General features: G+C 36.0%; 1 protein-coding gene across 1 annotated transcript in view; it reads right to left on the reverse strand.

Annotated features, from left to right (window-relative positions):
• Positions 1–14,327: 14,327 nt before the first annotated feature.
• The window catches only part of LOC124775875 (androgen-dependent TFPI-regulating protein-like), a 36,105-nt gene continuing 34,145 nt past the window's right edge, over positions 14,328–16,287 (reverse strand). Inside the window, exons 3-4 of the mRNA XM_047250708.1 lie at positions 14,542–14,693; positions 14,328–14,436 (exon numbers count right to left, since the gene is read on the reverse strand). Of these exons, the coding sequence (XP_047106664.1) occupies positions 14,378–14,436; positions 14,542–14,693 (211 nt within the window). The 3' untranslated portion in view covers positions 14,328–14,377. The remainder of the gene's footprint in view (positions 14,437–14,541; positions 14,694–16,287) is intronic.

Below are 16,287 nucleotides of genomic sequence, written 5' to 3' on the forward strand. Positions count from 1 at the left end.
CTCCTTACCCTCTCCCTTAAAACCCACATCCTTTCATCTTTCCCTCTCGTTCCCTCTTTCCTGATCAAGCAACCGTTTGTTGCGAAAGATTGAATTTTGTGTGTATGTTTGTGTTTGTTTGTCTTTTGTTTGGTTGGTTAGTCTCATCATCTATGTGTGTGTCTATATATATATATATATATATATATATATATATATATATATATATATATATATACACACAAAATTCAAGCTTTTGCAACAAACTGTTGCCTCATCAGGAAAGAGGGAAGGAGAGGGAAAGACGAAAGGAAGTGGGTTTTAAGGGAGAGGGTAAGGAGTCATTCCAATCCCGGGAGCGGAAAGACTTATCTTAGGGGGAAAAAAGGACAGGTATACACTCGCACACAGCAGCAGTCTGCTTGTGTCTGTATGTGTGGATGGATATGTACGTGTGTGCGAGTGTATACCTGTCCTTTTTTCCCCCTAAGGTAAGTCTTTCTGCTCCCGGGATTGGAATGACTCCTTACCCTCTCCCTTAAAACCCACTTCCTTTCGTCTTCCCCTCTCCTTCCCTCTTTCCTGATGAGGCAACAGTTTGTTGCGAAAGCTTGAATTTTGTGTGTATGTTTGTGTTTGTTTGTGTGTCTATCGACCTGCCAGCACTTTCGTTCGGTAAGTCACCTCATCTTTGTTTTTATATATAATTTTTCCCACATGGAATGTTTCCTTCTATTTTATATATATATATATTTTAACTGTACATCCGTACATTCAGAGGTAGTACATATCGATTGTAAAAAAGAAAAAAGAAAATAAAATAATTTCTTTTTATAGATTTTAGCTTGAAATATAACACATCATGTACAAAATCATATGAAATTTTTTAGAAAAACTGCTGAGATAATATTAACCTGTTCAAAATTCGAAAATATTTCTGGTATCAACTACTTCTGTTGAGCAAAAGTAATGTTAGAGAATGGTGTCCCTTTACGTCCTTAAGTTGCATGTTGCTTATGATGTTGTTCTAGCTGCTTCTGCTGTTGTTCCAGTACCTTATTGGGCTGTTATTTCTTTTGGAAAAAATGACATTGCAGTCAAAACCAGTAATTTTGAACTACAAGTGTTGTGATTGTCTGGACACTAAATAATTTTTGAAGCTCTTATTTCTGCTGTACAAACTTAAGAAGTCTTTTATTCATACTTGAAGTCCGTTGAACTCATTGTCAATTTTCTAGTTATGGCTACTGTCTCTCTTTCATGTGTACATTAATGATCTTTCATAAGTAACATTACTAAATGCCAAGTTTATTTTGTTTGCAGATTACACTAACATTGTAATAAATAGTAAATCAAGTATAATTTTAGAAGTCTTGGTAATGAGATTTTCATGAACATTAATACTGTAAATGGCTTCCAGCTAATTATTTGCCACTAAGCTTTGAAAAGACTCAGTACATGCATTTCATAACTTGCAAGACAATTCTCTGCAGGATGTGCCTAAAATATGATGACAGGCAGATAAAAGAGATTGGTAATGTTAAATTCTTGTTGTTACAACATGACAACAGATTAAATTGGGATGATAATACCACAGAACTGCTGTGGTGCTAAACAAATCTTTACTTGCAATGTGAATGTTGTCAGGTACAGGGGATTTAAGAAGAAAAATTTAGCACAATTTGCTTCATTCCATGTCTTGTGGGATCATATTTTTAGAGTAAATCATCAAGCCAAGTTAAAAGTTTTCTCATCTAAAAAGAGTATAATATGAATCATTTGTGATGTGGACTCAAGAATGCCCTGCAAAGGCCTGTTCAAGGACCTGGGGATGCTAACTACTGCTTCCCAATATATTTATTCCTTAGTCAGATCTGTCATAAATAATTATTTCTCTTTCCAAAACAACAGCTCTTCTAAAGGAACCAATACCAGAAATAATAATAATCTACACAAAGATTTCAAATCAGTTACTTTGCTTCAGAAAGAGCTCATTATTCAGGAACATACATTTTCAATAACCTCCTTAGTAGCTATAAAAAGTTTAACTACAAATAAAATTCAGTTTCAGAAGAGCTTAAATAAATAAAAATAAAAGGATTTGTTGGTGGCCTATTCGTGCTGCTCCACAGATAACTTCCTTAATAGAATTGACTGCTTTGTGTTGTTGTTGTGGTCTTCAGTCCAGAGACTGGTTTGATGCAGCTCTCCATTCTACTCTATCCTGTGCAAGCCTCTTCATCTCTGAATAATTACTGCAACCTACATCCTTCTGAATCTGCTTACTGTATTCATCTCTTGGCCCCCCTCTACGATTTATACCCTCCATGCTTCCCTCCAATACTAAATTGGTAATCCCTTGATGCCTCAGAACTTGTCCTACCAACTGATCCCACCTCCTAGTGAAGTTGTGCCACAAATTCCTCTTCTTCCCAATTCTATTCAGTACCTACTCATTAGTTAAGTGATCTACCCATTTAATCTTGAGCTTCTATTCTCTTCTTGTCTACACTGTTTATCTTCCATGTTTCACTTCCATACATAGCTACACTTCATACAAACACTTTCATAAAAGTCTTCTGGATACTTAAATCTATACTCGATGTTAACAAATTTTTCTTCTTCAGAAAAACTTTCCTTACCATAACCAGTTTTCTCCATGGATTTTAATTCCTACTGCAATTTTTTCTTTTGTTTCCATTACTGCTTGTTCAATATACAGATTGAATAACATTGAGGATAGTCTACAACCCTGTCTCACTCCCTTCTCAACCACTGCTTCCCTTTCATGCCTCTCGCCTCTTATAACTGCCATCTGGGTTCTGTGCAAATTGTAAATAGGCTTTTGCTCCCTGTGTTTTACCCCTCCCACCTTCAGAATTTGAAAGAGAGGATTCCAGTCAGCTTTGTCAAAAGCTTTTTCTGAGTTTACAAATGCTAGATATGTAGGTTTGCCTTTCCATAACATATCTTCTAAGATAATTTGTAGAGTCAGTGTTTCCTCACATGTTCTAACATTTCTATGGAATCCAAATTGATCTTCTCTGAGGTCAGCTTGTACCAGTTTTTCCATTCAGTAGTAAAGAATTCGTGTTATTACTTTGCAGTAATGACTTATTAAACTGATAGTTTGGTAGTTTTCACATCTGTCAACACCTGTTTTCTTTGGGATTGTAATTATTATACTCCTCTTGAAGTCTGAAGGTAATTCACCTGCCTCATACATCTTGCTCACCAGATGGAAGAGTTTTGTCATGGCTGGCTCTCCCACGGCTATCAGTAGTTCTAATGGAATGTTTCTACTCCCATGGCCTTGTTTCGACTTAGGTCTTTCAGTGCTCTGTCAAATTCTTCTTGCAGTATTATATCTCCCATTTCATCTTCATCTATGTTCTCTTTCATTTCCATAATATTGCCCTCAAGTACATTGCCCTTGTATAGACCCTCTACATACTCCTTCCACTTTTCTGCTTTCCATTCTTTGCTTAGGGCTGCTTTTCCATCTGAGCTCTTGGTATTCTTACAGGTGGTTTTCTTTGCTCCAAAGGTCTCTTTAATTTTGCTGTATCCCTAGTGATATATGCCTCTACACCCTTACATTTGTCCTCTAGCCATCCATGCTTAGCTATTTTGCACTTTCTGTTGATCTCATTTTTGAGGTGGTTGTATTCCTTTTCACCTGCTTCATTTACTGCATTTTTATATTTTCTCCTTTCATCAACTAAGTTCAATATCTCTTCTGTTACCCAAGGATTTCTACTTGTCCTCATCTTTCTATCTACTTGATCCTCTGCTGCCTTCACTATTTCATCTCTCAAAGCTACCCATTCTTCTTCTACTGTATTTCTTTACCCTGTTCTTGTCAACCATTCCCTAATGCTCACTCTGAAATTCTCTACAACCTCTGGTTCTTTCAGTTTATCCAGGTCCCATCCCCTTAAATTCCTACCTTTTTTGCAGTTTCCTCAGTTTTAATCTACATTCATAAACAGTAGATTGTGGTCAGAGTCCGCATCTGCCCTGGAAATGTCTTGCAATTTAAAACCTGGTTCCTAAATCTCTTCTTAGCATTATATAATCTATCTGGAACCTTCCAGTGTCCCCAGGCCTCTTCCACACTTACAGCCTTCTTTCACGATTCTTATACCAAGTGTTAGTTATGATTAAGTTATGTTCTGTGCAAAATTCTACCAGACAGCTTCCTCTTTCATTCGTTACCCCCATTCTATATTCAACTACTACTTTTTCTTCTCTTCCTTTTTCTACAATCAGATTTCAGTCCCCCATACTAATAAATTTTCATCTCACTTAACTATCTGAATAATTTCTTTTATCGCATCATCTATTTCTTCAACTTCTTCATCATCTGCGGAACTAGTTGGCATATAAACTTGTACTACTGTGGTAGGTGTGGGCTTGGTGTCTGTCTTGGCTACAATAATGCATTCAATATGCCATTCATTGTAGCTTATCTGTGTTCCTATTTTTTTATTCATTATTAAACATACTCCTGCATTACCATTATTTGATTTTGTATTTATCACCCTCTGTTTACCTGACCAGAGTCCTGTTTCTTCTGCCACCAAACTTCACTAATTCCCACTATATCTAACTTTAACCTATCCATTTCCCTTTTTGTCTTTATACTATTAACAGTATCAAATAACATGAGTATTGTGTAAAACTGACATATGCAAATTTTCAGTTTAGTAATGTTTTAAAATTATTATTAATAACTGTTGTAAGTTGGTTTGATCTTTGATAGTGTTTGATTACAATAGCCAAAGATTTGTTGTATGCACTTCATTGTATTGTATAGTTTCATGTTTTGTGGATAATTTGTTATTACTCTAAAATTAAAATAGGTGGAAGATTTTTTGAGTTATTCCACATTCATGAGGATCATTTCACTTGGGAGCTGGCAAAGGGACATAAGCATATCTCATTTTTTTTTGTAAATATGCATTATGTTCCCCATTATATGATGTGCTCAACGTCCTTGAGGATCTCCTCACTATGAACTTATTTAACAAAAAAGACATCTAGTGTTATTCGAGTCCAGGTTCAAATACAAGCACAATCATTCTACTTGATAATATAGCTTGAAAACCAGCAACACAGAACATTCCATCACAGCAGCTGCTTATGGCTGTGCTTATTTGTGGCCATGGAAGTGTGATACCCACCTAACACATGAATTGTGATCGAAAAGTAATGGGAGTTGATTCTGCAGGCTTCATACATCCGATTTTCAAATTTCTTTTTATCTTGGTGGTGCACATGTTACTGATATATGTTCGTATTTTCATCTGTTTTGATTATTTAGTTTATTGTTGACAGTTAAAAAGATTGTATGTGCTTTTGAGCACTCAGCGATTTTTTACTTTTGAAAAAGGTGGATCACAGAATCTGCATTAAATTTTGCTTTAAAAATGGAATAAAGTGTAGCACTGCATTCAATATATTGACTGAACGTCATGACTGAACTCCATGTAGAACATCATGTAGAAACCTGTTCAAGGAACTTTGTATTCTAACCACTGCTTCTCAGTATATTTATTCCTTAATGAAATTTGTTGCAAGTGATATATATCTATTTCCAACCAATAGCTCAATACCAGAAATAAGAACAATGTACACAAAAACCTAAAATCACACATTTTCAATAAATTGCCTGCAACTATTAAAAACCTGGTTTCAGATACAGCAAGGTTTAAACAGAGTTTGAAAGACTTTTTTTTAGAGGAAACTCCTCCTACTCTATAGATGATTGTCTTAATAGAGATTGATAAGCCATCTTAAGTAAAAATATCAGTTAGTTTTCGGTTTTGACAGCACTTGGTCACTACAGTCAAGATTAGGGATTTTGTGTGTGATAAATTTATTGAAAGTGCATAACAATGTTTCATTCTGACATTCTAATAATTCTGTAAATATTAGCAGTTCCACATCTTCAACTTTTTGTAGTCCTGTCATGTCAGACGGTCCACAAGTAAAAATTATCAATATACCGTAATATTAGCAGTTCCAGTTTACTGTAATGTATTCACCTATTTTGAAACTCTCCTGACAAATGATCAGGGTAGTAAGTATTGTATTCAAATGTTTTGTGTTTTAATGTTATACTTTCTGACATGTTCCATACCCATGAGAATCAACTCATTTTTTGGGCCTATGGAACAAAAACTGAATCTAAATCTAACTGTGGCTTTTGACAAATATACTATGAGTGTGACAAGTGTTTACAAGTGGCATAAATGCTTCAAAGCGGGTTGAGAAAACTTTGAAGACAATGACTGCCCGAGATGCCCCAGTACATTAATTACTAATGACAATGTGGAAAAAGTGAAGAAAATATTCCTGGAAAATTGCCAAATCGCGATCAGAGAGGCTACTGACAATGTCAGCGTATGTTTTAGCTCATGCCAAGGACTTTTTTTTAATGTTCTTGGAATGAAATATTGTGCTGAATGTCGAGCAAAAATGACATTGCTAAATGATGTCACCAATGATCCAGAACTTCTAAAGAAGACTATAACTGGTGATGAAACATGGGTATGTGGGTTCCATTGGAAACTGCCAGAAGAGCCAAGTATGATCACATGTGAAGGTTCCTCTCAGTGTTTTCTGTCCACCTCGACAGATGAATGGTCAGCATGGCAGAAAGCCATGCAAGGGGCCCAAATTTGATTCCTGGCTGGGTTAGAGATTTTCTCCACTTGGGGGCTGGGTGTCATGCTGCCTTCATCATCACATCTTTCTCATCAACACACAAGTGGCTGAAGTGCTGTCACCGGGAAAGACTTGCACCAGGTGACTGGTATACCGAGCAGGAGGCCCTTGCCACAAAATATTTCACTTCACTGTTTTCTTTGATTATGTTTGGATAGTGCATCATGGGTTCCTGCTTTATTGCTGTATGGTCAAGAGGGAATACTACCTGGAAGTTATGTGCTGTTCTGCTCGTGTGAAGCAATCTGAAGAAAATGAGCAGCATTGTGGCAAAATCACTCATTAAAATTGCATCATGATAGTGCTCCCGCTCACATCTCAATATTTGTTCATGATTTTTTGACAAAAAACAAAAGTGTTATGTTGCCTCAGCCACCATATTCACTGGACATGGCCCCTGTGATTCCTTTCTATTCCTGAGGCTGAATAGAATCACGAAAGAATGTAAAGGATGTCATTTTGGCACCATTGATTAGATAAAAACAGAATAACTAAAGGAGCTGAACGCCATAATAAAAAGTGAGTTAAGAGATGATTCCAAAGTTGGAAAAAGTGCTGGCACTGGTGTATTATGTCTAAGTAGGATTACTTTGAAGGGGACAACGTTGGTGTTGGTGAATAATAAAGATTCTATAAGAAAAACAAAAATTCCCGTTACTTTTTGATCACACCTTGTATAAGTTGGCTAGTGCCAAACTCAGCTCTAGATTTACATCCTCTTATCATAAACATTCCTCAGCAGTGCTGTCATTGTTGTTGTCTTGCCCCAGAATTAGCTACAAGTTGACATCATTAGTTTCCCACAAGACATTTTACTTTATTGACTCAGAACATAGGACCAAAAAGTTTGAGAAACGTTTACAAGCTACATTTTCATCTTCATTATCAGCTATTTGATATATACTTTTGGATAAAGGCCTATCTATTCTATGTGTACTATGGCCACCGGCAACATAAATTCACGTTGTTCCTGCATGTTTTCTAATGACATCTACTTACCTGTTATTAGGTTATTGTTTTGCTCTTTTGTCATGTATTTGCATCCAGCAAAGAATTTCTTTGGTCCATATACTGTCCATTCACCTGCCTGCATATCCTACATATCCCAGTTTCATTTTCAGTGCAGTCATAATAAAATATTTTACTTCAACCCGTTCCCTGATCTGATTGTTTGTCTTCATTTCTTTCCTAGTAATTCACAACTTACATTTTGCTGTAACTCACTGAGCAACCATCAGTTTTTGTTTTAAAACTCCATGTGTAACTCCCATCAGTCAAAACAGGTATTACAGACTTTCCATCTCATGTGCATTGGAAGAGTATGTAGTTTACCAAAACCACTCCAGCCCATTTGTACTCTTTGGATTATTCCCTTTGCTGTTCTTCAACCAATTCTCCTTCACTGCCATAAATACAAAGAATCACTACTGTTTAGATTCTGAAGAGCCAATGAAACTGGTATACCTCCCTAATATCATACAGGGCTCCCATGAGCATGCAGAAGTGCTGCAACACTACTGGCAAGGGCTTGACTAATGTCTGAAGTAGTGCTGGAGGGAACTGACACCATGAATCTTACAGGGCTGACCATAAATCCGTAAGAGTATGAGGGGCTGGAGATCTGTTCTGAACAGCACGTTGCAGGGAATCCCAGATATGCTCAATAATGATCATGTCTGGGAAGTTTGGTGGCCAGCAGAATTGTTTAAACTCAGAATAGTGTTCCTGGAGCCACTTTGTAGCAATTCTGGATGTGTGGGGTGTCGCATTGCCCTATTGGAATTGCTCAAGTCCATTGGAATGCACAATGGGCATGAATGGAAGTAGGTGTTCACCTGTCAGATGTAATAGGGATCCCATACCACTCCAACTGAAACACCCCACACCATTACAGAGCATCCACCAGCTTGAACAGTCCCCTGCTGACATGCAGGGTCCATGGATTCATGAGGTTGTCTTCATACCAGTACACATCCATCTGCTCGATACAATTTGAAAAGAGACTAGTCTGACCAGGCAACATGTTTCCAGTCATCATCAGTCCAATGTTGGTGTTGATGGGCCCAGGCGTGGCATAGAGCTTGTGTTGTGCAGTCATCGAGGGTACATGACTGGGCTGTCAGATCCAAAATCCTACATTGATGAGGTTTCATTGAATGGTTCGGATGCTGACACTTGTTGATGGCCCAGCATTGAAATCTTCAGCAATTTGCAGAAGGGTTGCCCTTCTGTCATGTTGAATGATTCTCTTCAGTCATCATTGGTCCCATTCTTGCAGGATCTTTTTCCAGCCATGCAATGTCAGGATTCCTTATATTCACGGTACACTCGTGAAATTGTCGTATGGTAAAATCTCCACTTCATTGCTACCTCAGATATGCTGTGCCCCATCACTCATGTGCCAACTATAACACCACATTCAAACTCGCTTAAATCTTGCTAACCTGCCATTCTAGCAGCAGTAACCAATCTAACAATTGCACCAGATACTTATTTTCTTATATAGGCGTTGCCGACCACAGCGCCATATTTTGCCTATTTACATGTCTCTCTATTTGAATACGCTTGCCTGTACCAGTTTTTTTGGCGCTTCAGTGTATAACTTCATTGTGTATTGGTACAGTTCTGTTTTTAAACAAACAGGGGATTTCAGTAAAAATTGTTGTTTGACATCTTTTATGATCTGTTACAATGTTTGAGTGCCTTGACAGACCAGTGCTCTCATTTTTTATTGGCTCCACATGGATAGTGCATTGGTTGCCTAGGAGTCATTTTCCTACCATTTTGTCATTGCTTTTTACTGTATTCTGTTGTTGACTGTTCATTTTCTGCTGTTATTGGGCTCCACAATTTCTCTCATTATGGCCTGCAGTCTTGCATTTGGTGCTGCAATATGCTGCTGTAAGTTGTCATATCTTGTACAATTCTTATGTTAGGTAAAGTCTGTTAAAATTTCATGAGAGTCGTATAGATGCATATGTATGAATCCATATGGATTTGTCATTTTAATGTTTATGTAACATATTAAGAAAAATTGAAAGTATACTTTTAAACTAGTTTAAATTTTACTCATGTTTGCACTTTATCAGTCATCAATTAAATAGTGTCTGCTGTTATTGTGCCATGAATCCCACCGGATAGCAGTCGAGTAATTTAGGCTTCTTAACCATGATTGTATCACTACCAGAATGCACCTACACCTTGTATGAGTATGTATTATATGACGATATACATTGCATTGATGTTTTAAAGTGTTTGGAACATATTGCTCATGTATATTACTGTTTTTGTATCCTATTTATTATGAGCACTTATCATTTTGTGATTTATTGAAATTACATGCATCCCATGGACCTTTTTCTCATCTTAAGAAAAATATTTTTGTAATATGTGCAAAGAATTGTATATCCCATGTTTTTACTTTTTGTCTTATGATAGACATGATGATGGCAGTTAGTTGAAACACATAATCAAAATAGGAATAATAAAGTGAGACCAAGACTGAAACACTTTTGTGTGATTTTGTATGATTATGACTGCTGACCTATATAAAGACATCCAGTGTGCTATTTTCAATATTTTTTTGGGCAGGAGCTGAAATTTTATTTAATGGTAGCTACAGTTATTTTGAAAAATATATGTGAAATTTACTGTGCCTTACTTTTCTCTTTTTGTTTCAAGTAATGTTGCCTTCCTTACATTTTGTACACCAGAATTGCAGACTACATATCAACTGAAGATGCATTTGAATCTAATTTTAAGAGAGAGCAGTCTGTTTATGTTGAAGTTATGATATTAAACAGGAAAGTTATCATGGCCAGGAGAGTTTTATTCATATGGTGGTCACTTTCATTTGACTATCAGAAAGAAAAAGATGTGATAGATTTAATTTTTCATTGTGGTGGTTAAAAGAGTGCACCAGTGATTGTGCCCAGCAATTTTCAGAGAGCTCATATTACTCACACAAACCAAGTTGACACTCAGCATGGTGACTGATCGAAGTGACTGTAAATGGGAAATGCCTTTACGGTTGCTACCATCAGCCACCATGAGTGTCAACTTTGTTTGTGCGTGTAATATCTCTTTTAGCGCCTTTAAAACAATTTTCAGTATGATTGCTTCTGGGTGGATGTCACCTGAGGTACAACCAATTGAAAGCAGATTTATGCAGAAAACATAGAGGAATAGCCATTTGCCATGACTATTCCAATATTGTGTTTGAGGGTTTTGCACCTTGGAATTAATGTGATTAATACTACAACATGTCATTACCTGCTACACGGATCAGCACCAAAATTCACATGTTATGTCTTTAAATATATACAGGGTGTTAAAAAAGTATTTCATACTTTGAGAGGTGGTAGTATGGGCAAAATCAAGAACAAAATGTCCAGTAAACATGGACTCTAAAATGCATACATTAAGAGCTATGAGCACTTGTTCATCTTTGCTACTGTGAAAAACATTTCTTATATTGCAAGCCCTTTGCTATGACAAGTGAGCCACAGAATGCAGTAACTAAATGAGGGCACATTCCTTTGTTGTTGTCCATGGATACAGGATGCAGTAAACACCTGTTACCATTGGTTGTTACTGTAAACTATATTCACAATTCTGGGTTAAATGTAGCACATGCATTATCTGTAATGCACCTAGTAGGTGTTTAGATAAGTTTGTGAAATGTTTTTACATTGAAACTTATTATTTTACATGGCAAATGGCTGACATGATCTTCTGTTATTGTCTGGCAGATGGAAGCAACTGTCGAACTTGTGTGCTGTATGCTGAAAAGCTCTGCTGGTTCACTGTTACAAAGTAATGTGTTCACATATGTTTACTTATTTTTTTACTGCATTCTATAGAACATTCATAGTAGCAAAGAGCTAGCTGTAGAAGAGATGTGTTTCACAGTAGCAAAGATGAACAAGCCCTCATAACTCTTAATGTGTGCATTATACAGCCCCTGTTTACTGGACTTTTTTTCTTGGTTTGGTCCATACTTCATCCTCACAAAATATGGAATACACTTTAAATAAAAAATATTGATCACCCTCTCAAAAGAGCACGCTGGTCAATTTGGAGCACTTAAATGACATAGAACTGGTAGTAGCACTGACGTAAGTCATGGCAGTGAAGTGTAGTGTATGTGCCAGTTAGTTGTATGAAATCAGTGCAGTAAAATTGGTCAACTTAGGGATGTAACAGAATGACAGAAATGAGTTATTGTGTTAGTTGTACCCATGACCCCTTTGTGTTTGAAGTTGCCTGATTTGTTAGTGTTTCTTAGTGGTTTGTCCTATGTGTATACAAAGAATGGTGTACCATTCATAGCTTTGTAATGTGATGTAAGAACAGTGGTAATAAAAAAAATCCTAACTGACTAGGGCAAGAGGCAAGTGCGATGCCTTGTCAATGACACTTGGTTTCAAATCTGACAGGAATTGCTGCTGTCAGTGAGTTCAGGTTCAGCTCAATAGTTTCTGAACAAATATTTGAAGGGAACTGTATCCAGTAGACATCTGACATCAGGTATCCTGCAAAAGGATATTGTTCACAGCAACACAGAAAGCTGCTTGTCTTCATTGGGTTAAACAATACAGATATTGGATGGAGGTGTGTAGTGTGCCTAACAATTCAAGATTTTGTCTCATTTCAAATAACACAAAGTGCTGAGAGCTGCAGCAGCACACAAGATATTTAATCCACAGTGTGTGGATGGATTTGTTCAGGCTGGAGGTGGTTCTTTGATGTTTTGGGAGTGTTTTACATACTATGACTTGGGGCCATCATTTACCATTAATATGAACCAAGATGTTTATTTCAACATTCCCAGTGTTCAAATATTGCCATTGCTATGGATATTCTCATCTTTCAAATTGACAAAAGCCATCTTCATAGGGCTGCACATTTCTTGTTTCATGAATAGTGGGTCATCCTGTCACATGCCATCTGGATAACTAATTCACTCAATCTTAATCCCAACAAAAATGTCTGCGGCTACTTGGAACTGCTAGTGGAAACATAGCAGTCATCATGACTGTGATCTGGTAGTTTTATAGGAACTAATTATCAATGAGTGGCATCAGCTGGATATGGCATACCTGGAGAAATTCTTTCTTGCTAAATGGAGGCCACTATCAGGATTAAAGATGCTGTTATGTAGTTTGGTGTGATATCTCCTGGGGATGACTAATTTTTTGTTCTATCTGCTTGCTTTGCCTGTTTTATGTGAATGTTGATGTTATACAAAATTTTTACCCTAAAGTCATGACAGTCTGATAAATTGTAGGGGGAGTGGCTAATAAAGTACTGTTTTACTTTTTAGTTTTGAATATCCGGTTTGTTGCCGCATCTCTGCTGGCAAACTGTTATACGTTTTTGCACCACACTATAAAATTCCTCTTCGAACTGTCAGCAGGACTGTACATGTAAATTATTTTTGCTTCTAATTAACCCTCTCCAACCTGTAATTATGGGCTTTCATTTCATCCCTTAGTAGAGTCATCTTTTGCAAACACGCTGATATAAGTTCACACATTCACAGTTTTTAGAATTCTGAGCCCCATAAAGAGAATATGATAGTGATCCATTATGCATATAATTAATTTTTGTGTGTCAAAAAATGTAACTAAAATCGAGGGGACATTTTCATATAAGCAAACCATATGATACACCACATGAATGTGTGATCAATATCTCTCAGTGTCCACATGAGTTAGGGGGCCTGTGATATTTTTTGCAGCCATGGTTGATAAATTGGTACCAATTAAATTCAGATTTGACAGAAAACTGAAAATTCTAATGTAAGGAGGAAGGAATTTTTTATTAAATCTCAGCATTAGTATTCCAAAGAAAACATTTCCTTTTGGTGGTTGGAAAGCAAGTACATCTCTTGTAGATATACCTGTAGCTTTAATTTTGTTCCCAAGTACTGTCACTATAGTCAGTACTAGTAATTAAATTCCCCTGAAACTTGATGTTCTGTAGAAATGTCCTTTTGAGTTACTATGTCTTTTATTGCTTTAGACATATTGGTAGCTCTTCTATCTTTGTACTATTCATTTATTTCATGGGTCTTTCTGCATCCCTTCAGATTCTTTATTGTGGGCTCTTGCAATATAGATGAGCAAAAACTAATGAATGGACCAATGTCCGATCTAGCTACTTATTCTAGAAATAATATTAAAATAGTTGAAATTTATGTCAAATTTTGCATAGGTGAAATGAAAATGGAAAGAGTACCACACAGATCTATGCCCCTCACTGCTGAAAAAAAAAGTATGTAAGTCTCATTTCTGAAATATTTTTTGTGTGCATTCTCAAGATTTTAGTGATTATTTTTTAAATCACACTGCTTGATAATGCAGCAAAACAGTACATTTTTAGTCTGTTGTGTAAAATGGGAAAATAAGGAAAAACTTGATAATCCAGTTTATGAAGCAAAATCAGTTTTGCAGTTTTCCATGATCCAACTGAACACTGGCAACATTAATTTTACATATAAGGCATCACATAATTTAAAGTATAATTTTTCAGAACAATTTATTTTAACAAAATAATGAGTGAGTTTGGTGACATGTAAGACCAATGTACAAAGTCTTTTGGTAAGATTGTGTATAAATTTGAATTTGCTGTTGAAATTACTCTCATAGTTGTGTGCAAAAATCTAGATTTGCTTGTTCTTTTTTGAAGTCTCCTGTGCTTTTAGCATTTGAATTTCATAACCTGAAATCAAGAAGGTGGTTATTGTTTACTCCATGAAATATAATGAACCAGTGTTAAAAGATGATGTCAACATAAATGGTATGCAGAAAAAATATGGATATTTACCCCAAATTCTTGTACTCAGATATTCACCAAATGTATATGTCACCAGTGTCCATACATATATTAGGAGTACTAAGGAAATACGAAGTGGCCAGGTAGATGTTATAAATATTGGGTAGAGCCATACTCCATCAAAGTAGTATGTTGAAAAGAAGCTGAAATTATGAAAGATATTAGTTTAATTTTGTCTGTGAATAATGATTTATGGAGTGATCATGTGTTTCATGCTGGATTACATCTCACATTTTTAGAAGTATAGTTTTAAGAACCACATCCTGCAGAGGAATATTCAGAATTCAGAGGAATATTCAGAATTCAGAAAATAGTAAAAATTGTATGTTAATTAATTTATTATTATATCCAGGTCCTCGTCATATTGGCTATTGACAAACAGTAATTCACATGTAATGGTAATCAGGAGTTTATCTTTGTTGGTAAATTGCAGAGAACCATGGACAATAATTGGTTGTGCAAGGGGCAGTGACTTTCTCAGGGGAAACTTAACACAACTGATAATGTTGCACATGACAGCAAATAGCCTTGGTTGTTAGACCAGCAACTGCTTTCACACAGAGTTCATAAAATTTGTTTGGAGCTTTTGCTAATATTCCACAGTGGTATTTTTTTTTTTTTTTTTAAAACATCATAACAAGTTCAGTCGAAGTGAGGAGGCTTAGAGATTTTATTCAGTATAAGGAATAATTATTATGAAAAAATTCATTTTTTCTTGCTGTCAGTGAGCTTAAAAAATTATCGAATGGTGAAAGAAGCTGCAATTTGCTTTGAACTAATTCTACTCATTGACATGACCTCTTTTTAAACTGAAGATAGAGTGAAAGAATACTGTAGAAGGATCAACCACTATGGTCATTAAAACTCAGTTACCAGAAAGATATTCATATGTTTAAATTTCTGAATAATTTTAGAAATTAATGTACATTATTATAATATTAACAGAAATGAAATGCAGTAAAGTTGTATAACCAAGAACCTCAACAATATTTTGTTATGGAATAATGAACATCATGGTGTTGCTTGTACTGTAATAATATAGAAAACAAAGATTTATTTAAGAAGCAGGAGCTTAAAAATAAGTTGCCTACATTTAATAGAAATTAATGGAGAGTCTTTGGACATGAGTCCATTAAAACTGATGTTTTGCAGATAATGGAGATTGAGAAATTGCATACATGGGGACAGGTCCTATCGCCCTATTGGAAGCGTAACCATCCATTTCCTTAAATTAGAGCTCTAGAATTTGTTCACTGATAGGATATTAAAAATAGCATTACATGTGATATAATCCATGCCCTACTGGTGTCAGGTTGATGAATCTGTGTGGCATAGGATCATGAAAATATTATACAGACATTCCTGTGTTACCGTTAGTGTGTGGTCATGCATTGTATGCTGGAAAATGTTTCTGAATTCCCTGCTATGCAAAAATCATAAAAAGAGCTTCAGACATACAGGTGGTCATCATCAGTGACCAGTAGTCCCATTATCTTCAAGGAACTATGCCTATCTTTAATGACAATCTGGTTTCATTCAAATGCTTTCCAGCATGCTCTTTCCTGATACTATGAAACACAGAAGTGGCAAAGGATAGAAGTCTTGTGTCAGGAAATAAGGCACCACTTGTCATTATGCTGTTCATTTAAAAATGCTTTTTGTGTACATGATGAATATAATCGTATTACTACCTCTGTGTGGAAGGTGTATAATGGGGCATTTGTATCAGTTTGAACT

Source organism: Schistocerca piceifrons, chromosome 2 (genome assembly GCF_021461385.2).
Source record: "Schistocerca piceifrons isolate TAMUIC-IGC-003096 chromosome 2, iqSchPice1.1, whole genome shotgun sequence".
NCBI classification, from domain to species: domain Eukaryota; kingdom Metazoa; phylum Arthropoda; class Insecta; order Orthoptera; family Acrididae; genus Schistocerca; species Schistocerca piceifrons.